This window comes from Sphaerodactylus townsendi, linkage group LG02 (genome assembly GCF_021028975.2).
Source record: "Sphaerodactylus townsendi isolate TG3544 linkage group LG02, MPM_Stown_v2.3, whole genome shotgun sequence".
Lineage (NCBI taxonomy): Eukaryota > Metazoa > Chordata > Lepidosauria > Squamata > Sphaerodactylidae > Sphaerodactylus > Sphaerodactylus townsendi.
Window position 1 is genome coordinate 146,569,479 of NC_059426.1, and position 23,039 is coordinate 146,592,517.

General features: G+C 39.4%; 1 protein-coding gene across 6 annotated transcripts in view; it reads right to left on the reverse strand.

Annotated features, from left to right (window-relative positions):
* The window catches only part of CEP128 (centrosomal protein 128), a 233,784-nt gene that overhangs the window by 11,651 nt on the left and 199,094 nt on the right, over positions 1 to 23,039 (reverse strand). For 4 of the 6 annotated variants that reach the window (XM_048486525.1, XM_048486523.1, XM_048486528.1 and 1 more), the window contains 3 exons: positions 5,484 to 5,561; positions 4,117 to 4,224; positions 1,151 to 1,253 (listed from right to left, as the gene is read on the reverse strand). In XM_048486525.1, the coding sequence (XP_048342482.1) occupies positions 1,151 to 1,253; positions 4,117 to 4,224; positions 5,484 to 5,561 (289 nt within the window). Of the gene's footprint in view, positions 1 to 1,150; positions 1,254 to 4,116; positions 4,225 to 5,483; positions 5,562 to 23,039 lie in introns of those variants that run through there. The other 2 variants (XR_007243660.1, XM_048486527.1) reach the window with 2 other exon arrangements.

A 23,039-nucleotide genomic window follows, 5' to 3' on the forward strand; every position in this document is an offset into this window, starting at 1 on the left:
CTTTACTTCTGGGTGCAGTTCAATACAGTATTTGGCCAACATACTTTAAGGTCTGTCTACTCCCATTTGAAACTACCTAACCACTATTTTGGAGGGATTACTTCAGATGCTCATCAGACACTAGAAGGATAGAAACCTAAAAGAAGGCCTTCTTGGTTGTGGCGCTAACGTTATGGAATTCCCTCCCCAGGTAGATTCAACTATCCTCTTCTATCATTGTCTTCTGTCACTGGGCTTACCTTGACCCTCCTTTCTGTTCCTGTGTTTGTTTCAATTGTCTTTAATTGCTTAGTATATATCTTTATGTCTTTTTAGCTTGCTTTAAGGTTTTTAGTGTTCATGTCATGAGAACCTTAAATTGGGTAGAAAATGGCCCAAAATGTTATTGGGTAGAAAAATGGCCCAAAACATAAAACTGATGGGCTCAAATGGGGATAAAAATAAGCAGCAATTTTGTTGCTGTCTATAATTCTATTGTGTGTTAGCTATTCTGGTATTGCAGCTGTTCTGCTGAAATGAAAATAGTCGAAGGTGTGCAGGTGACAAAACTTGCACAGATCACTGGCAGGACAACTTGATGGAAATTACCCAAAGAAAAAAACTGACCATGTCCAGAGCACCAAGCGAACAGGAACCATGTCAAGAATACCAAGCAAACAGTCTCAGCATTTTCCCCATATTAAATATATTCTACTGACTCCACTTTGGAATACCACTCATTCCTTCCCTTAAGTTATGCCTGACCACAGTGGCGGGATTCAAATAATTTAACAACCGGTCCCGGTGGTGGGATTCAAATAATTTAACTACTGGTTGTTTACAAGCACCATTTTAACAACCGTTTCTGCCGAAGTGGTGCGAACTTGCTGAATCCCACCACTGACTGGCCAGCAACAGTACAATTTCAATCCAGACAACTTTTGTGCAAAAATGTATTTTTTGGGATGTCTGTTACTTCCTGGTGGTGATATGGGGCAGCAAAAGTATAAGGTTATTCCATGATATTTTCATACCTTTAATGCATGAGGCTGAAAATCAGCAAAGACTTTGATTGTCCTAACAATGGAAATTGAAAAGTTATTCCCATATTACCGTAAATAAATCCCTAGATGGCCTTGTGAGGGATCCCCCAAACAAGATGGCTACTTACAGCCTGAAGTGGAAAGTAAGGAGCTGGACATAAAGTTGCTGCTGGTTCGCCAGTTAGAAGTTGCACTGTGTATGGGAGAAATATCAGCCTCAGTTTTCTTATCCTGTGCGAGGGAATGAAAATGCATCCTATGAAATAGCAGATTTTGATATATGGTCTTTTATCTTTCAGATTAAAAACAGCCTAAAGCCTGGGTTATATAATGTGGCAGAATGACTGTAAACTGATACTATCTGTTTCAGTGTTCAGAATGTAAATCTTGTAGTTAGCATTAAATCTGATTTCCTCTCCAGATTCAATGTCCTTGTCAGCACTTCGAATTCTTGGAGAAGTCACCTTCTGTACTCGCTTCTGCAAGTTCTGCGCCTTCTCATTTATAATATATGGATTAAATGGGAATTATTCTCTCTTTTTGTTTATACAGAGATCCTTTAACAGGCCAAGTAGCATCTGGCATGAAATCTACACATCTGCAAAAAAAAAATCATTTCAATGCATTCATTTTAGACTAAACGATTCCCAAATGTGCACTTATTGTTACCTGGGATATTAATGTTCCCCCTTTCCAAGTAAACTGCCAAAGGGGATTTAAAATTAAGTATGTGTCCAACACTTTACCTATTCAGTCTAGACCTATGCTGTTGAATTGGTGCTTCCAGTTCCAGGGCATAAAGGCCCCCAGTGCAGTGCAATGCGACAAGGGGAGTATTGGAAAACCTCTGTGATTTCAAGGTGTGTGCATTTAGCAAAATCCAAACCAAATCCTCCCCCCCCCCGCCCGAAAAATACGTAATCAGTATTATTTGGATTTTACACCCCCAAAAGGTGGCTATTTAAAAGAGTCTGAAAAGCAGATTCTGTGTGGATCTGGTGAACCAGCAAGAGAACCTGGTAGGTCCTCCTCTCCACATGGAATTACAGTGACAGATCAAGAATAACCCCCAGGTCCCTCACTCTATCTTTCTGGGGTAGAACCACCCCGTTCAGTGTTGGGTGCCCCTTAATCTCCCAGGCTGGGGACCTGGCACACACAGCACCTCCATCTCCTTGGGATTCAATTTCAATTTATTCACCCTCATCCAGCTTCCAGACACTGGTCAAGCACTGACAACTGCTCACTGGATGAAGCTGGAACTGAGAAGGGGGCTTTGGGGAGCTCATACTCCCCAAAACTCAAAGTTGCATCTAGACTCAAAGCTTGTTCTTATACATGGAATGTAGTTCTACAGACTGATGGTGTTCCATAATCCTCATCATATGTGTTTTGGCCCAAACTACTGCAAGGTACTGTGCACAAGAAGAAGGGCACAATAAGTCATGGAGGCTCTGCATGCAATGTGATATGCTCCCAAAACGGTAACTTGGGAATGTCAGTCAAATGGAACCAGGCCCCTTACTTAAGAGCCAGTGTGGTGTAGAGTGGGGAACTCTAATCTGGAGAACTGTACATGTTTCCCCGTTCTTCCAAATGAAGCCTGCTGAGTGACCTTGTGCTAGTCACAGTTCTCTCAGAACTCTCTTAGCCTTCAGAAGGAAGGTGAGTGTAGGGTGCTCTGAGTCTCCTTATTAACATTCTCTGTAAGCCATGTGGCCTCGCAGACACTATACTGATGCCATGCAGGTTGGGCAGTTACCAGTAAGGGGAACTCTTGCAAACTCTGATAGGTGGCTCTGTGCCGCTCAGGGGTAGAGAACTTCCACAAAGTTCCCTACCATGGTTAGACTATTGCTCCTTACAGTGGGGAAAGTGGAGTTTAAAAACCAACTCTTCTTTTAAATACTTACACAGTCGGAACTTTTAAATTTAGAACATAGTAGAGGTCTACAAATTTATGTGTAGAATACAGAACACTCTTATGGCTTGTAGTCATTTTACTTATTTATGTATTTATGTACATATTTATACCCCAAAGGTACAAATTTTATGTAAATATTTACACCCCAAAGGGATCTCAAAGCAGCTTACAACACTCCTACATTTTATCTGCACATAAACCCTATGCGACAGGATATGTTAACCAAACATCGGCTCACCAAAGGTCACACAGAAAGCTTCCATGGCAGATTGGGGATTTGAACGCAGATCTACAAGATCCTAGTCAGACACTCTAACTGCTACGCCACGCCTGGTTCTTGTTAGTTGCAATCAGCAGTTGAACATTCAACAAACCATTAGCCTAGTTTTCACATCGTTCAAATGTGTTTATGCTGAAAAATTTGAGAGCATGTGCACTATTTCATTGTGTTTCTTGCAGAGTTCCCTGCAATTTTCCTGCAGAACATCACATTCTCAAAGTTTTAAAAAGTTTTTTTAAAAATCATTTTTTCTCAGTTACTTACAGATGTGTAGTACCTTCAGCATGTGTTAATCATGGTACGCTCAAATTCTAACCACGTTCATTTCAAAGGCTTCAGCATCCCTGATGAACGCACTTGGTTTAAAACTAACAAAAAGCATCTTTCATGCTTCATGTTCCTTATGGGATACATGAAATGCATTTCCTCCTTTAAGGTAAATTCATGGAACACACATAGATCTATCTATGCTTAATAACTATGACATCTAAGAGGGAAGTTGTGTCTAGAGGCAGTATACTTTTGAGTATCAGATACTGGAAAGAAACAACAGGAAATAGCTACCTTTGTTTTGTGAATTTCTTAGGACTATCTGGCTTGTCACTGTTGGAGTCAGAACACTTGAACTAAATGGACTACAAATCCCATCAGCCCCTGCCAGCATGGCCAATTGGCTGATGGGAATTGTAGTCCATGAACATCTGGAGAGCCACAGGTTGTAGACCCCTGGACTAAATTAACCTTAGTCTGAGACCCAATAAGGTCTTTTTAATACACTTATTTTTTTTCCATGAGTAGAATTGGCAATCGGTTTTATATGATCATACAATATTCACTAACAGAGAACACTGAACACAAATAGGTTTTAAAGTGAGAGGAAGTAAACATACCCTGAATTCTTCAAGTCTGCGTTTTGAATCTTCAAGATGCTGCTGCAAGGAGCCCATGATTTCCTTATATTTAATATATTTTTCTCCAACTGTCCAATCAGGGCAATTCTGAAAGCAACACAGGAAATGTTCTGCATCAATGATGTAGTTATTTTAAAATCTACAGAACACTCCTCCTGGGACAAGTAGGATATTTAAAAGTTTGACATGCGTAGCTGCCATATGAATTTCCTAGTTGGCTACAGATCCCTGTGGCATGTTCTTGCACTAGAAGACTTGTGGCTTTGGCTAGTATTATGGCTGTCTGACCATGTCACTCCTATGTGCCACACAGCACCAGGCTGGTACTAATAAGCAATAGCTATTTTGTGATTAATTGAGGCCTTACAAATGAGTGATATTAATACTCTTGGTTCCTCACGTCCTTGCTTTAGCAAAATTTAAAGAAGCCGATAAAACACGGGATACTTCATTTACTGGTTTAACAGGGTGGGAGAAATCACTTTGTACCTCTGTGAATTGAATACCAACTGAGCCCCTCCTTGGAATAAATTTTTTTAAAAAATAATCAGGCTAATTTAGTGAACTTGTTCACTGGAGGGCAACTTTAAATTGATAAAGCATTTTGATGATTTCAAGGCTTATAACCAAGTCACAGGTGAGACCTGTACTAATTAACAAAAGCAAATTAATGGCATAGCAACATTCCTACACATTTTGCATATTAAATACCTGCATTGATTTTGTACCCCAACATACGATGCTGAATTTACCCAACATAATGAATAAGCTTGATATTCAAATAGCTTGTAGCCTTTGCAGGTTTATCAGTAAGTAACCTCAGCTGTGAACCCATGATCGCTCAGTGCGTCCTCATTTTGGAAGCAGTGCTCAAAGACTGCAAATAGCATTGTGTCTCTATAAACCAAACAAAATCTACCTCTCCTCAAATATTAGCTCAACTAAGAGCTGCTGCCACACTAATAAAAAACAGCTTATCAAAATATTCCATACAGATCAAAAAATCCCGCAAAGAAAAGATATAATCCTCAGCTATTTACCTTAATTTTATTAAACATAACATTACCATATGTTTATCAGGAGGCTCTATATTATGAGTTCGGATTCAAGCCAGGGTGAGGGGACTACTTTTGATTAGAATAAAGGGATGGAAATAGAAAGGGAACTGATTATATAGCAAACACATTCATGACACCATCACATAATTTTAATGTATAATAGAAAACAAAATAAGATGGGTTAAAGTGTGCTTATTTGGATTTTATGATCCCAGCATGCAGATTTCTCAGTATGCAACACAATGCAAAGTACTTTCCAGTGAAAGAGATATGGCAAAGTATTCTCACTCCAAAATCTCTAAAATCTTCCAAAAGGCTCAGTTTCTCTGGGACAGACTCTAGGTGATCTAATGCCACTCGCGTACTCTGAAAGACACAAGAAAAAGTTTTAAAATTTATTTTAGTTTCAATTATTCTTTATATTTATTAATTTTAAAAAACAGTATATGTGAAGCGCCTGTGCAAGTATGCACATTCATATACAGTAGAATCATGAAGAATGGAGGTTCAAATATGCCAGATACTCAAGCTTAATATTCCACTACAATTGCTGGCATTACTAGGCAGGCTGAGGGGGCAGGAGAAAGAACCCAAAGATTTTGTCAGCGGAAATAGAAGAGAAATGTTAATTATGGACAGTCATTAAAAGTCAGGGGTAATCAGCTCATCAAATGCAGCTTTCAAGATAAAACAAAGTTATAAATTATGGACTCTCTTATTTTGATATCCATATGTGGCAGGCCCCTTCACCCTCCTAACTATTTGCCATCCAAGTGCGGGACCAGTACTGCTCACAGTCCCCAAGCCACAATAACGACACAACACTCTTGTCTGTGGGGTAAAATTTTTTGGCCATAGCTAAACTGCCAGGGCCTGGTGGTCTCCTCCCACCCCAGAGCAGGACTTGCCTCCAAACTCGTGGCCACCACACTCAAAAAGGAGGGGTCCAGGACCAACAACGCCTTATAAAGGCTCCCAGCCGGCCCTTCTTGATGTTGTCATGGCGCTGTACTGGTGTCACGATGACTTGTCCATACTGGGCAAGGCCACCACTGGCCTTCCACCTTTCTAAGGGCAGGTGCGGCGGGGCCTCTTTGCAGTGCCCTTTTCTGGGCAGCAATGGCAGCCGTGCTAACTTGCGGCCAACTCTTTGTGGCAGGCTCAGGCAGCCTCATAACTATTCTGGGCAGGTTTTCCTGCTTTGTCTATGACTGAGCTGTTTTGATGGTAGTGTATGAGGAGCTTAAAACTTATTTGCTCAGCCTTAGGAACTCCAGAAAGGTGAACTCCAGAAAGATAAAGGCAAGTTTATCTCTAATGGCATATCCCTCCCTTTTCAAGGCACCAGAGAACTGAGGCGACTTCAACAAACAGAAGTAAAATTTATTAAACAAACTAGATAGGCTCATGAGATATTTCAAAAGGATGGAAATCAGGCAAGAGAAATCATATACAAATATCGGTTTCGGTACACGGACATTTCTTAATTCAGCTTTATAAGCTTTTGCTGTTGCTTAGATGTTATATGAGGGTCTTTACTTTAGATGTTATGAGAGGTTCTTTAAGATGGTTCAGTTAGATGTTACTGACTAATGGATTCACGTTTACTTTGGGTTTGTATCCTTTCACATAGTACACACACAGCCTTGACACTGTTAGCTGTCGACTTCACACAAATCCCCCTCCTGGGGTAACTTTAGCCGAACCATGATACACCAAACAAGGAATCCACCTGTGTGTATAATTCCCATTCTAACTGGTTTAGGAATTCTTCTATACCCAGATGATGTTCCCTTTCATTTTATTTATATAATAATAATAAGCCTTTATTTGGCATAACAATAATCATAACACAATAAAAACCTGAGATAAAAGGTATACAAATACAAAGGTTTAAGATAAAAGGTATACAAATACAAAGGTTTAAGATAAAATATAAATTATTGATTGTGCATCACCTCCAGTAAAAATTGTGCAACCAATTCACAAGTTTCATTGTCAGAATTGTCCATGTAGCCAAGCAAGTTCGCACGAATTTTCCATTTCCCACTAGGTATCCAAGAAAGAATGTAGGAATATATTGATCCATTAGCAGATTTAGGTGTTGCCATGCCAATGTTTCAATCTGTTGTTCACCACAAGAGCATACCCTTTCGCTCATTTCCAAGTTGTTAAATCTACCACGCAATAAAGCGGAGGGGAAAACATTGAAGCGAGCAAGTGTGAGGGCTCCATTTTATTTATGGTCACCTGTGGAAAGTCTTCATACTATTCCAGCTTCAGCCTTGACCACTAAATCAAAATCAAAATTCTCCTGTCTGTGTATTGTCTGCTGTCACCACACACTGAACTCATTATATTTTCAAGTCAGATTTACTCCCTGACTGAAATTCTCTCAGAGTAGATATTTAAGACACACAGATAACAGATTCGATTTTATCTCACAGGAATCCAAATCCAAAAGTTTACAAAACATTTTCTCTCAGAGAGACACCTCCTCCCTCTCTGAGTAAATTGGCTGCTTTACCAATCAGAGCACAGGTCAGCTTACCCAATCAGGGCTCTTTCTCCACTCTGTTGTGATAGCACCTTATTCCACTGACTGACTTGCACCTTTCAAACATATATTTTTCTGTGCAGTTCATCACACCATGTTAAAATGGGTACATTTGATACAGGCAAATTCTCATCTTACTTAAAAGATATATTGTTGGGATGATCCTTGGGACCCATTTTGATCCACTGGCTATGCCTTTTTCTCAACATTATTTCATTTTTTCCTTCACTCTCACTGTCCTTGGCCTCACCCTGTAGATTTAAAACTATTCCCTGTGGAAATCTACATCCTTTCGCTTATAAGCTTCTCTGACATCGTGACAGATGTCTTATCCTATCATCAATATAATATGGTTCAATAAAATTAATATGAGAGCAGCAAAGTTGGGAATCACAAGGGCAAAGAAAGAAGAATCAAAATAGTACACATGCTTTAAACACAGGTACTACAAAAATCACTGGAAAATGAGGTACAATCAGACAATAACAGCAATAAATGTGAACTAACTTTCTTTGTTCAGTCACACATTCAGTGAAATTATTTTTTCAAATGACTCTAAGGCCCCTTCCACACATGCAGAAAAATGCACTTTCAATCCACTTTCAATGCCCTTTGCAGCTGTGCGGACTAGCAAAATCCACATGCAAATAGTTGTGAAAGTGGATTGAAAGTGCATTATTTTGCGTGTGGAAGGGGCCTCAGACTCAAGCACAGCAATATAAATGTTGAACTCATTCTCTATTAACATATCATTTCTAGACTACAATTTTATATTATTGCTTTACAGAGTGCTCTGTTCTCTCTGTGCCCTGATCTGGATGGTGCAGGCTAGCCTGATCTCATCATATCTCAGCAGCCAAGCAAGGACTGCCCTGGTTAAAATTTGGACTGGCAACCACAAAGAAGCCTATGGTAGCAACATTGGAGCTCTTGAGGTCTCCCAACCAAGGATGCAGGGGCAGGCAATGGCAAACCACCTCTGTTCCTTTCTTGCCTTGAAAACCCTACAAGGTCACCATAAATCAGATGTGACTTGGCAGCACTTTCCACCCCCATTCTCTCTGTAACCAATTAACTGGTTCAGTCGGTGTCCTGTATTAGTTAATGCAAGTACTTAAGAGAACATTCTATTACAGTGGTTCTCAGCCTTCCTAATGCCACGACCTTTTAATACAGTTCCTCATGTTGTGGTGACCCCCAACCATAAAATTATTTGTGTCTCGGTTCCTATGTGTTTTCCGATGGTCTTAGGCAACCCCTGTGAAAGGGTCATTCGACCCCCAAAGAGGTCCTGACCCACAGGTTGAGAACCGCTGTTCTATTAGTTTCCTTGGTGGACCTCAATGGGCAGAAAGGACACATACAAATTTGGTAGACAAACAGACAGAAAGACAGACAGACAACCCGTTTTTGGATCTGTGTTTTTTGTTTTCACCTATGGAATTATGCCATCAGAATGTAAACCTGGAAAAAAAATTTCAATCCTGCTACTTACCTTGAATATTAATATAATTTCTGAAATATGATGTTTTCAAGGGATATTGGAATATAAGAAGAGTTGGTAGTTCATGCACCAAATGAAAATAAAGCAAATTTTTGTGAACACATTTTAGAGAAATTAATAGAATCTGCATATGAAGGTTGGTGTTTGATGGAGGATTAGAATGGTTTAATTTTACCACAAATGGACAGAAGTTTAGGAAAAAATATTAAAAGTAACCAAAGCAAATAACCAACATATTTTTGATATGATAAATTTGGGTTGGGTAGATGCATGGAGACACAAGAATGGGAATGCAAGAGAATATACTGATTATTCAGAAAGACATAATTCCTTCTCAAGAATTTATATGGTTTGGGTTTCAAAAAACTTGTCCTCAAAGGTCACTGAGGCAGAGATTTTTCAGATCACAACCCAGTGAGTTTGGAATGCAAAAAGACACTGAGTATGTTTAGACCAGGGGTAGGGAACCTGCGGCTCGAGAGCCGCATGCGGCTCTTCTGCCCTTGCACTGTGGCTCCACAAGCTCGGTGTCACCGCCCCCATCCTTGCTCCTCGCTCCGTTCCCTGCAGGCAGCAGGTGGGCTGGCTGCAGACCAACTGCCTGTCAGCATGGTCGGCCACAAGGCCATCGGCTTCTCCTCGGGCCCACCCCTGGGCATGAAGCTCCGGCGGCCGGCAAGGCCGAGCTGCCGGCTTCATCTTGCCCTGCAGTAAGCAGCTGGCGATCCATGCAGCTTCTCAAAATGAGCAGAGTGGGGGTTTTAAAACCCTATATATATAGTGTTATCTTTATTTTAAATGTCAAAAATTATTTGCGGCTCCAAGTGTTTTCTTTTCCCATGGAAAACAAGTCCAAATGGCTCTTTGAGTGTTAAAGGTTCCCTCCCCCTGGTTTAGACAGAGACTGAATGAAACTGTGTTGCAAAAAGCTGTGGTAATTCAAGAAAGTAAGCAGACGCTGAAGCCCCTTCCGCACGGGTGTAGGATGCTAAATATCATGGGGGGGGGGGGGGAATCCTGCCCCCTAAACAAGCCTGCCCTGTGTTATTTCCCTCAACCAGTTTTTTTCTGAAAATTGCTAAACAAGTGATTCTTTTGAAAAATCCTGGGGTGGTGCCGCTCTGTGAATGGCCAGGCAGGAAATGCTTTATTTCCCTCCCCTCTACCCCATCCTGCGTGGTGAGGGAAAAGCAGCCTGCCACTGCCTGGCTGTTGCAGTAAGGCCCCTCATCTGTTGTCTATACATGTCTTGGAGGGTGGTATACAAGTGTAATAAATAAATAAATAAGTAAATAAGTAAATAAGTAAATAAGTAAATAATAATAATAATAACAACAACAACAACAACAACAACAACAATAACATAGATAACAGGTGATGAGAGAATTAAAGGGGTTACAATTAGACTTATAAACAAAGGTAGTGACATTGGAAGACCCTGTAAGAGGAGCTGAACATTCAATATTTATACTGAGAGAGTTCAGTGCTCTGGCAGGGTTTGAAATTAATGAACAGAAAACAAAGGTCTTAAACTAAAAATATGAGCAAAGAGGATGAAAAAGAACTGATGAGTAAAACAGGTTTTAAGATTGAAACAAAAGTGAAATACGTGGGAGTGCTGTTGTCAGATAAGAATAGCAGGTTACTTCAAAATAATTATGTCAAAACATGGAGTGAAGTTAAAAAGGATTCTTTCAAGGTGGAATAAACTGCAGTTGTCACTCTTGGGTAGAATTTCAGTGATTAAAATGAATGTTTTACCAAGAATGTTATTTTTATTTCAAACAGTTCCAGTACTGTTAAATGATACTTTATTTAAACAGCGGCAAAAGGACATAAGCTTAGTATGGTAGAAGAAGAAGCCTCGGATCAAACTCAAGATACTACAAAACGCAAAAGAAAGTGCTGGGAGGGGGGGGGGGGATGTGATTAGAGCTACCTGATCTGAGACTATATTTTGCATTCTGTTTAGTTTGGTTGAAGAAATGGATCACATTAAGAAATAAAAGACTGCTGCATCTAGAAGGGCATGATGCCATGTATATTCATGGTATGATAAGGTTAAAGTAAAAAAAGATTTTAAGAACCATTATATTAGGCATGCCAGACTGAGAATATGGACTAAATTTGAACCTAGATTATGTCCAAGAATACCAAGGTGGCTATCGCCACAAGAAGCATTATTTAGACATGAAATGACTTTTGAAAATACATGGATGGTGATATTTTGGACACCACACAAAGTGAAGGTAAAGTGAAATCAACAGAACAATTACTGTCATTGTCAGGATCAGACTTCATTTCCTGTAAATCCTGGAGAGTTTCAGTTTCGTTTCCCCTCAGACCCTTTGTTCCCGCCACCACTCAGGACTGCCCACTGCCCACCCTACATATACTGGAACTGAGGGCAAGAACCCTCAGTTCCAGCACCCTGTAGCTAGGGCGACATATATCAATAAAGTTATTCCTGTTTCACAGAGCTGACTTCGTTTGAGTGTGTTCAGCCTTACAATCAGAAGGCATTTCTTATGACTGGTTTCCTTATTTACAGTTATAAATGAGATAAAAGGCTGTATGGTTTTGAAAATTCCAAGACTGAATTTGAAATGGAATTATGTACTAATGATGAACATATTATTTCTAAAACATTTAAACTATTGTTGAGATATGAACTGGAAGGAGAACAAGGGAAGGAGTGTATGATAAAATGGGCCACAAATTTGGGGTATACAAACAGAACAATGGGAGAATAATGTAGTGAAGAGGTCTGAAGAATGTTTATAAAATGATGTATCAGTGATATATGATGTCAAATAAATTAGCAAAGACCTAACAAGTGTTGGAAATGTGAACACCAAGAAAGATCATTTTACCATTTATGGTGGACTTGTGAAAAAGCTAAGGAGTACTGGACAGCAATATATTCAATAATTCAAAAGACCTTAAATATGAATGTACAATTGAAACCAGGAGCTTTCTTGTTGGGACTTATAGACAGAACTGAAGAGAAATAGCATGGAACTTTGTTTATTTACATGACATCAGCTGCAAGAATACTTTATATGCAAAAATGGAAATCTCCAGATATACCTGCAATAGAAGAATGGTGGTTGAAGGTTTTGGAGTTGGCAGAGATGACCAAACTCACTCTGTTACTTAAAGAAAGAAGTTCAGTAAAAAAAATTGGAGAACTGGAAACCATTGATGGATTACTTGAGTAAAACAAAAAAAAAGTAAATTGATGATTAGTGATTTTGAAGATTAGTGGACTGTTATTGTAAGACACAACAGAGAAAAGTATTTTGATTATCAGTAGTGGTTATTCAGTTGGAACTTTAAATATGTGGTTAAAGACCAAGTGATATTAATGTTTTCTGGTCACACTAGATATAGATAAAATTGGGAGTCCTTATGTTAAGTGTACATTCTTATAATTTACTTTACTGAAGGTATTTCAGTAAAGGCAGGGAAATTTAATAAATTTAATAAATTTAATAAATTTAATAAATTTAATAAATTTAATAAATGAAAACTCCGGATGATTTTACAATAAAACACATGACTATTTTTAAACTTCCACACATTTTTAGGGATTTAACCTACACTATCTAGAATATAAGCTTTTGAGATACTGTTTCCCATTTATCTGCCACAAACCACTAATTCCTTTGGTTAGAACACAATGGTAAATGGAGAATTCTGTTAATTCCACAACAAAAGCTCCCCTTCCCTTAATGAATGAATATAAATTCCAAGTAGTGCAATCACTACTTTAGAAAAAAATCTATGTGCAGCCGAAACAGAAGGAATACTACAGAACCTAGATACATAACTGTTCCTAGGTGGGTGATTATCACTAAAATTGCTGCAATTAATAAAAAGACAAACACCTGTACAGAATTAAACAAGAAGGTATTTCAGTAAAGCTTCATATCCAATTTGCTAAAACTGATCCAAACATTTGTAAAAGTATTCAGCATGGGAAAAGATTGGGTGTTCCTTGCCACTGTCAAATCTAGGACACTGAATTCACTGCAGGATGGAATATGAACAGAAGATATTAAGGATAGTACAAATAAAATGTGTTAACAAGGACAAAGGAGACATATTTTCCCACAGTTCTTGCAATTGAAGGGTGTTTTTTAAACAACAACAGCAACAACAACAACAACAACAACAACATTGCACTCTTGAGGGAGTTCTGTGAGGCTCTGTTTTTGAAATAGAGGTACCTTACGATACAACCCCCCACCCCCAAGTTTGGTTAAATGTGGTCCAGGGAGTCCAAGTTTATAGGTGCCAAGTTTTCCTCCATTTGGAGGTCCATAAACAGGACCCCCTGACCCAATCTTTACCAAACCAAGGGGTTCCTGTAAGGTGAATTACTTGCAAATTTTGTGACAATTATCTGAAAACTACCACCTCTCCCCAGAGCCCCACAAAGATAACGGCCATGAACAAACTGGGAAAAATAGGAAAAAATTCACCTCAACTCTGCCTTTTCAGCTCCATTAAAATGGTGCCTCCTTTCATTTCAGTTTTAAAAAAGGAGAAACAGCTTTTTTTGGCTATTTTTGGTTTGACAGACCCAAATGCACACCCCTATACAAGAACATTAAAGAGTGTTATGATGTTTCAGCCTTGAGGTAAACACAACCTAGGCTCATGTGCCAGGCCTGCAGAGCCAAGGTAAGGGACCATGTTCCATGCTATACAAAGCAGAAATAATATCTTTGCTGCAGTTGTTCCACTTATTTATTTAATTAAAATTATATTCTGTCTTTCCTTATGGTTCAAGTTAGCTTACAATACGTCTAACAGCCACAGAGGTACTTCTCCAGTGTAGTGCTATTGATAGCGGAGCCAGAAGTAAATCCGTTCCACTTCTGGACTTTTGTTTGACTAAGGATTAAACTATGTTTTATTTTTGTGTTAGTTAGGTAGAAGCCAACTGTATTAGATAGGAAATAGGATTTATAATTTTCTCTGTATCTGTGACTGCGTGGAACCTCCTTGGCTCAAGGCAGGAGTCCACCTCGGATGCTCGAGAGCCCGCCCTTTCATGTGTAAAGGTCCCTGATGGACGCACACAAAAGAAGATCTCGGGGAAAGCGCCTCGCCCTGCCAAATCCTGCCAGCAGGCAGATAAGGGGCCATCGTCATCAAGCTCCATTTCCTGACCCCGAACACCTGGGATCCTTTGTGATTCTCACGCCAGGGAATACGTCATCACCTCACCATACTCTGGCGCGAAACCCAAGAAGGAGATGCCTATCGGACTCTGATTGGTTCCTGCACGTTGCAACTGCATGATTGGTTGTTTTGAATTTTGTTAATGAATGGTGGTGGGCTGTCTTGGGTTCTCCTGGGCTCCCAACGGGAGGAAGTGTATTTAAGAAGTTGTAAGACTGCTAGGCAGTGGAGTGGCTTTGTGGAACGGAGGTGCTGACACTTAGGTCAGAATCTCAATAAACCTTCTTTATTTATTATACTCGCCGTGTTGGGTCTTGCTTGGGTTCCTGGGCGCTGCCGAGAGCTGGGCACTTCGGAGTTAGTAAAAGTTACCAAGGGCAGCGTGGTAACACTATCATCCTTTAACACTAGTGCTCCCCTTGTGAAAAACACTGATCTTGTGCAGGTGGACATGCTAATGGCAGAGGAAGCAAGCGCTCCAGCAAAGACAAGCTTCTGCATCGGCTAGAGTGAAGCATAAGGCAAGAAATGGCATAGGATGCATACCAAGGTTTGGGGGGGGGGGGGTTGGCAAAGAAATGTGTGTGTATCTGTTTGAATCTTATTAATACAGAAATGGGGCGTGCAACTAGAATTAATCAGCACACAATTTGATTTTTATTTCCAGTCAAAATGGCAGTTTTCCCCATGAGTTAGAAAAATATCTTGCTGCACGTTCTAATAACATACAAATGGCCAAATAAGAGTTCCCTCACAAGGTCCTTCCACAACTTTTCTTGTACACGCTACAAATAGCTTAGAGGTGCCCATCCAAGCTTCTCCCTCATTAAATTGCCCACTACTGTGCCTCTCCAACAAAGAAGCTGTACTCATTTATAGTAGCCTTATGCTCATCAAAGCCTTGATTTTCCACTCCATTAATTTATGACTGAGCTGAATAGTCTGCTGCTTCTTCCCAGAGTCATTTGTGACCCCGGTCTTCATAAGGGCTCAAAAAGTTGAGGGATCACTGAACAAGACACCTGTTTCTTAGTGAACATCTCTCTGAAGCCTTCCGTGAGGGAGAAGCTAACAGTTTGAAAAAGAATACTCAATTCAAATGCTCAGCAGTCACTGTAAAGGGACAATGAGTCTCAGAAGCACTCTGCTGCAAGAAAAGAACTCTAGGGCTATTGACTTTGAACACAATAAGTCCCCCCTGAAACTAAATTGCATTTTTCTCCACTGGACATATTTGAACTTATACCTACTAAAGCTGAACAAGTAATAAGATTTAAAGAAAGGTCAGGTATCTACTGAATTGTTTTTACAATCTAAAGAGGGGGCTTCTGGAGCCATTTAATAGTTTTCAAACATAAAGAGGCGGCAGCTAGTATTTTGGGTTACAAACAATTGGGGGGGGGGGGATCAGAATTGACACTTGTATGGAGCCTGCCTGCACAACTTCCACAAACTTTCCAGGTGTTATATAATTTGGAACTTTCTGTTGTAGAACAAGGGACCAGAAATATGTTTAAGAAATGAATTCTGTTTCTTTGCAAGACTTACAGTAGATATTTTTGGGAAGGCTGGCAAAAACGATGTCTGAAGTTCAGGCCGATGTTTGAGGGAAGCCATGGTGTTTTTCTAACTAGCTTTTGTTTTTCCTTTTCTTTCTTTACTTCTTTACTTCATTTCTTTTGCTTTCTTTTGCATCCTTTTCTAAGTCCCAAAATTAGCTCTCTCCCTCACTGGGTTGATGTACAAGGGAAAGGTGCCATGAGAATGAATAATGTATAATATATGTATGCGAAACACTCTGAGCCCATTTGATGGGGGAGAACAGTCAACAAATCTAATAATAAACAAGCAAACAAATAAAAAGTTTGAAACCATATCTTACAGTCTTAACAAGGACCTGGGTTTCCTCACCCATTGCAGTTGACAACTAGCTCAGAAAACTAGGGAGTCTATTATTACTGCTTTTATTAATGGTCTCAGTAGTTTTCAGGATTACATTTTCATTTCATTACATCTCACCTTGTACTTCATGCATTACATGGTCCTTTGACCATACAGGTTACAACTTTCTTGATAGCTAGATAGATAGATAGCTAGATAGATATGCCTTGTGAGGATGTACCACATGCCTCTCAGGAAAAGAACTGTCGTTCACAAAAGCATATGCTGGAATAAAATTGAGTCTGCCTTTGAGGGGCAATGACTTCTGTTTGCTCATATTAGCAGCTCATTCAATACCAGGATTGTCTCTGTTTTGGAAAAGACCTGATGTGACATCTGTAAATCATAATGTCTAAACAGTATCAGGGGTACAATTTCTCTCTAAGGTCCCTTCTACACAGCAAACGTACAATACGTGCAGTCGTGATAAAGGAATCTGTTTTCCTTTTTTGAATTCACATGCATTCTGTGCAGGCAGCGATTGGAGCCTGTGAAACAATCTGGGTTACTGACGTGCCTTTGCATGGAGAAGTTTCTCTTTTAAAAAAATTACTTGCAACACATGTGTAGCTACACAGACATGCACATACGAACCCCCACAGCCATACCGATGTCCCATGATATGACCAGCTGCACTTGTGTAGCTATGCAGATGCAAGGCACAACATTTTTTTAAAAAGAAAAGGGGCCCCCCAGCAACATCCAGGCAATGGCAGGCCGCTTCTCCCTCACCATGGAGGATGGGGTAGAGGGGAGGGAAATAAAGCATTTCATGCCTGGCCATTCACTTGGGAGAAGCTCCAACCTGGGTTTTTTCAAAAGAATTGCTTGTTCAGTGATTTAAAAAAAACGGGTTGGGGGACAAATGCTACATAAGGCAGGGCCTCTACATTCTCTGGGGTGAGACCTACCATGAAGTCCCACCCCCAAACAAGGATGTCTCTTTACACCTGTAACATGTTTTCTTGGCCCGTATGGAATGGGCCCATGTGAGGATCAAAAATCCAGTTGTGGGAAGGGAGATGACAGAATTTTGTTTGCATAGAGGAAAAAGAATGGAAGAAAAAAGGAGGACCCTCAATTCCCCTCCCCATTTACTTTGTGCAGGGTCTGTTAGTCTCAGGGGTCAGATCTACTGGGAGTTTAGGCTGCCATCCTTATTATTTGTATTATTTTATGGAGTTTTGATCTATTTTAACTGTTTCTGTTTTTAAATGTTTAATTGACATGTTGTTACCCGCCCTGAGCCCCAGGACATAAATCTAAGAAAGAAAGGAAGAAAGGAAGAAAGGAAGAAAGGAAGAAAGAAAGAAAGAAAGAAAGAAAGAAAGAAAGAAAGAAAGAAAGAAAGAAAGAAAGAAAGAAAGAAAGAAAGAAAGCAAGCAAGCAAGCAAGCATTATTGGCTGATCCACAGAATGGCACAGCGATAGCTTATTAACTTGCAGAGCTTCCTCCTTAATATGGATCAAGTGCCATATTTGTATCATTAACAACTCTACTCTTCTCTGTTAAAAAGGAGAGGGTTAGCCATGCAGAACAAAATGCTAAAAAGAATGGTGGAACACCTGACACAGAGGGCAATTAAGTACTGCTAATTATTTCTCAGAAACTGCAAACTATGTGCCATAATGCATATGACTAATTCTGAGGAGAGCAATCAGGTCTGTCTGCTCATTATTTAACAGGGAACAAAGGGCACTGATACACCAATCTGATGAAGCAGATAAGTGTGTGAAAAGCGGGGACATTTCAGGTTTTGCTTGGTAGAAGGACATTTATAGTAATTTACTTAAAAGCACCCTGTTCCATCATGGAGCGAATGCTATTAATCTTTTTCTGTTTTCTTAACATAAAAGATTATGTACTCTCTAAGAGGTGTTCTAATGTTCTCAGAGAGAATGATAAAACAAATTGCTCGTTTTCCATGACTTCATATAAACACTTTGATGTTTAAAGAGCATGCGAACAGTTAATCCCCTTTATATTGATGCATTTGCAGTGATAGGCAGTTTTGGGCTGTCCTGGGGGAGAGGTCTAAATCAAAGTCAGATGCTGCACTTTATTTTTAGTCCTGAAACCACAGTGATAAACACAAAAATAAAACAAGCTGGGCTTGTCTATGTTGTTCCTATGGTTTGGTTTTATATTTAATACATTGGAAATGCACACACAGTGGGGCTCGGCAACTCCGAAATTAGCGTATTGAACAAGAGGGTTGAATCAAATTGTGCTCCCCCCCCCCCCGCTCTCCCGAGCTAGGTACAACAAGTGACTGTCTGTAGACTGTGAGTATTTTTAAAAATTAAAGATGGCTTAGAAACCAGCTAAAAAATCCCCAGCCATTATATTGATCCATAAGAAGATTCAGGAGGAGATAGCGCTTTATTTAAAGTGACAGGGCTTTTACGACGTTCGCAGCTGCTTACAACTAGGCTAAGAGATGTAATGTTAAAGGTGACCCAACAAGGATATTTTTCAAATGGACCAAGTGTTGAGTTATGCATCAAACATAAGACTGTGTAAAGTGTCCAGTGCCCCTCTGACTTCTCAAAAAGTTCCTTCCAGAAACTGCTGACTATCCTGTGCCAAAGCACTAGAGCAGATTGAGGTGTTCATTACAAAGTTATTGCTATGGCCAATTGCCAGAAGTCTGTTGGAAACTTATGAGTATCAGTTTCAAAGTTTTAAAAAAAAAATCTTCCTTAACTTCCCAAATGCTACCAAACTACCACTCCACTTCTGTTCAAAATGCAAAAGAGGGTAAGATGAGATGTGCTGGATCAGTCCACGGAAGGATCCAGAATCCAACAGTGGCCAGGTAGAACCAGTGATTCCAAAAAGACATGCTACCAGAGTAGAGAATCACCCTTCCGCACATGCAAAATAATGTGTTTTCAAACCACTTTCACAACTGTTTGAAAGTGGATTTTGCCATTCCGCACAGCTTCAAAGAGCATTGAAAGCAGTTTGAAAGTGCATTATTCTGCATGTGCGGAATGAGCCCAAGCCTAATCAGTAGACCGAAGGAGCAACTTTTTTGAGACCAACTAGTTTCAGCACTGTACTGGACTAGAAAACAGGGGAATCTGCCCTCACCTTTGGTTCAGTTTTGCTGAAGCTATGCAAGCTACTGGAGACTGGGCTGGAGAGACAAAACTCAGGCTACTGGTTCTAGTGCAGAGGTTTAAGCTTCTAACATGACTGAAAAATATACAGTATGCTCAAGGAGAACACTAAATGAAGGGTTCCTTAGTTGAGTCACTGAAGGACCCCAGCCCTGCTATTTTCATTTTATTACGTTTTCCTTTTTGAAGAAACAATTCTTACCAACTATAAGAAGTATGGCCCAACCTGAATGTTTTACTAGACTAACCATATTTATTTAATTCTACATTCTGGAGTGGAGCTTTAAGTACAACATTTAAGTTATCAATTTAAGGACAATTCTGTGTTCCATGAATAGTGAAGTTGACAAGGCTTCACTATGACATTTCATTTTTTAAACAGTCTAAGATATCAATTTCTGATTAAAGAATTGTTGATTGAACTACTAAATAAAGTAACTTGAGAATTTGTTCAACAACTTCCTTAGTAAATACATTATCTGGGATTTCACTTTATGTTCATCAAGATACATATGAATGAAGCAGAAAAAGCTAGATAATGAATTGCAATGTAGAATCCAGCAAAACATAAAATTAGTTCACAAATGGCCCATGAGAAAAAGAGTTCATATATTCACTTCATTTATACCCTGCTTTGCTTCCTAATAGAGACCTGAAGAAGCTTACCCTCCATTTATCCTTACAACAACCCTATGAGGGAGGTTAGACTAAGAGTAAATGACTAGCCATGTGTCACCCAGAAAGCTTTCATGGCAGAGTGGGGATTTGAACCTGAGTCTCCCAAATCCTAGGCAGACATTCTAACTGTACTATACTGGCTTTCAGAGAAGCAACAACAGGAAAAATGCACAAGAAGGGGCAACAGATCAGAAAAGTACAATGCAGATACCAAGAATCTGCAAGAATTGTGTAAACTGAAGTAGCATTTCAGTGTACCAGGACATTCTTCTTTGGCCCTGAAAGTCACTATTCTTTAACCAAATATCAAGGAGAGAGTTCAATGAGAAGTTGCTAAATGAAAGGACACTGATAGATTTTACTGAATCACCCAGAGGTTAAATCAGAGCTGAAACCATTTTTAGCCACTACAGGTGTTAAATCTGTAGTTCATCATCAGTTACAGCTGCTGTGAATGGTTACTGTATTTATCTTACACACTTCTGCATTTTGCGTAGAAGTGTCACAACAATAACTTAACTCCACTTCTCAATTAATTTGCTTCCTTCTGTGGACTGAAAGTATTTTTTCTGCATATGATGAAGTGAGCTTTAGCCCTTGCTTTAATAAAATCACCGGTTTTTAAAAAGGAACTGCAAGCATATCCCTTGTTTGCCTCTTTTATGTATGGAATATGGCAATACATGATGCAGGGAGATTATTATGTGAGGATTGCAGACAGTAGGTTGGACCTTGATGAAACTGACAGTTGCTGTCAGGGGATGGACCTATTTTGTGCAAAACTGATAGTTTCCATTGAAATCCCTTCCTGCTGCAGGTTTCACTCATACTGTTCCTTGGGGTCCCCTATTCTCCTAGCAACAGCATTTTGTGGAGTTCAGTGAGCTATAGTGGGAGCAGGGAGGTACAGAATTTTGTGGTATAAAATATCGATCCTTTGGCCATTCATAGTGCATGTGTGTCTTGTATCTGTGCATGCACCTATGTGTGGGCTTCTCCATTTGCTCCTGGAAACACTGGTCATTTTCTTCTTCAGGATTGCTTTCCCTGGATATTCCTTCAAGATCGGTAACTATCACCCATCTCTAAAACCCTATCCAATTTCCTCCCTTTTCTTTTAGTTCAATCTTGTAGCTTTGTGTGTGTGGATATTATTTGCTTAAAATATATATTTTATTTTATTATTATTACTCTTTAATAAAACCATACTTTAATTATACAACTGCCTGCTCATTTGAGAGTTTGCACCCAGGACTATCCTGGTATACATAGGTTATTGATCCAGTTACCCACTTCTTGACCGGTCTCCAGCAAATTCCCCCAACAAAAGAAGAGGCTGGCTACTTAGGGTAACAACAGTCTGCCACAATCCAATTACTGATGCTTTAAAAAATCTACATGAAACCACTAGGAGAAACCATTTGACATCAGAAGTAAAGGTGTGCATACTATATATTATCAAGTCATATGGGGGCCCTATGAATTGATGGCCTCTAAAGTGTCCTTCAATGACAACCTTGCTCAGGCCATGCAGACTGAACGTTGTGGGTTGCTTTATTGAATCAATCCACTTCATGTTAGGTTTTTCTCCTTGCCAACAGTCTTTAACCTTTCCTAGCGTTATTACTTTTTCCATGGAATCTTGTCTTCTCATTGATAGGACTAAAGCACAATAACCTCAGTTTAGTCATTTCAGCTGTTAAAGAGAATTCAGGTTTGATTTGATCTCTTTGTCTTTTTGGCAGTCCATATGGTATCTGTAAAAAATCTTCTTCAACATCACAGCATTTCAAATGGATTAGTTTTTGACCTAGTTTTCCTCATTGTCCAACTTTCACATCCATACACAGAAATGGGGAATATCATAGTATGAGTTATCTTATTCTGGGTTTTTAGAGATAATTCATTGTGCTTAAGGATCTTGTCTAGTTCCCTGAATCTGAAGTGGAACTATATACAAATGACAATCATGTTATTGCTAAAATGAATCAGCTCTTGTTAATATGGGAAAACAGAAGGAGTGAAAGAGTACATGATAAAATGGGCCATTAACTTTGGGCATAGTATACAAATGGAACAATAGGAAATTATGTTGTTAAAGGGGGTTAAATTTACATTAAGTTCTAGTCTTAAGGAGACTTTTTATAAAATAACACACTGTTGGTGTTTGTTGCGGGAGAAACTGGCAAAGGTGTTTCGAATGCATGCTGGAAATGTAATTATCATGAAGGGATTTTTTGTCATCTATGGTGGACTTGTAATAAAGCTAAAAAAATTGGATAGAAATACATTTAACAATTCAAAAGATCTCAAAGTCTAATACACAAATGAAACCACAAGTTTTTCTTTTGGGACTCATGGACAGACACCTGAAAAAAAAAACCTTGGGATTTTGTTTCTATAGGTGACAGCAGCAGCAAGAATATCATATGCAAAAAAACAGAAAATTTGATCTATACTTACAATAGAAGAATGGCTTATGAAGTTGTGGAGATGGCTAAGCTTACTTAGATAAAAGAATGTATCTAAGTTCTTGGATAACTGCAAGCCCCTGATAGACTTTTTATGTAAAAGAGAAAAAAAATGACTTGATGATTTCTACATGTGAAGAACAGAGAAAATATGAAACCTATTAGTAGTAATAATTAAAAATTAATTTTATAAAGGTAATTGACAAGCAAGTAGTAGTTTTTAGGCAACCAATCCAAAGGGGGCCAGGGTAAAGTGACAACCAGCGCACCTGTGCCGCCTCCTTTGAAGATTCAGGCAGCAATGGAAGGGCAAAAAGCAGGAAAAAATCCCATAGGGAAGACCACCTTACTCCATATTTTTGGTGGCATAAGTT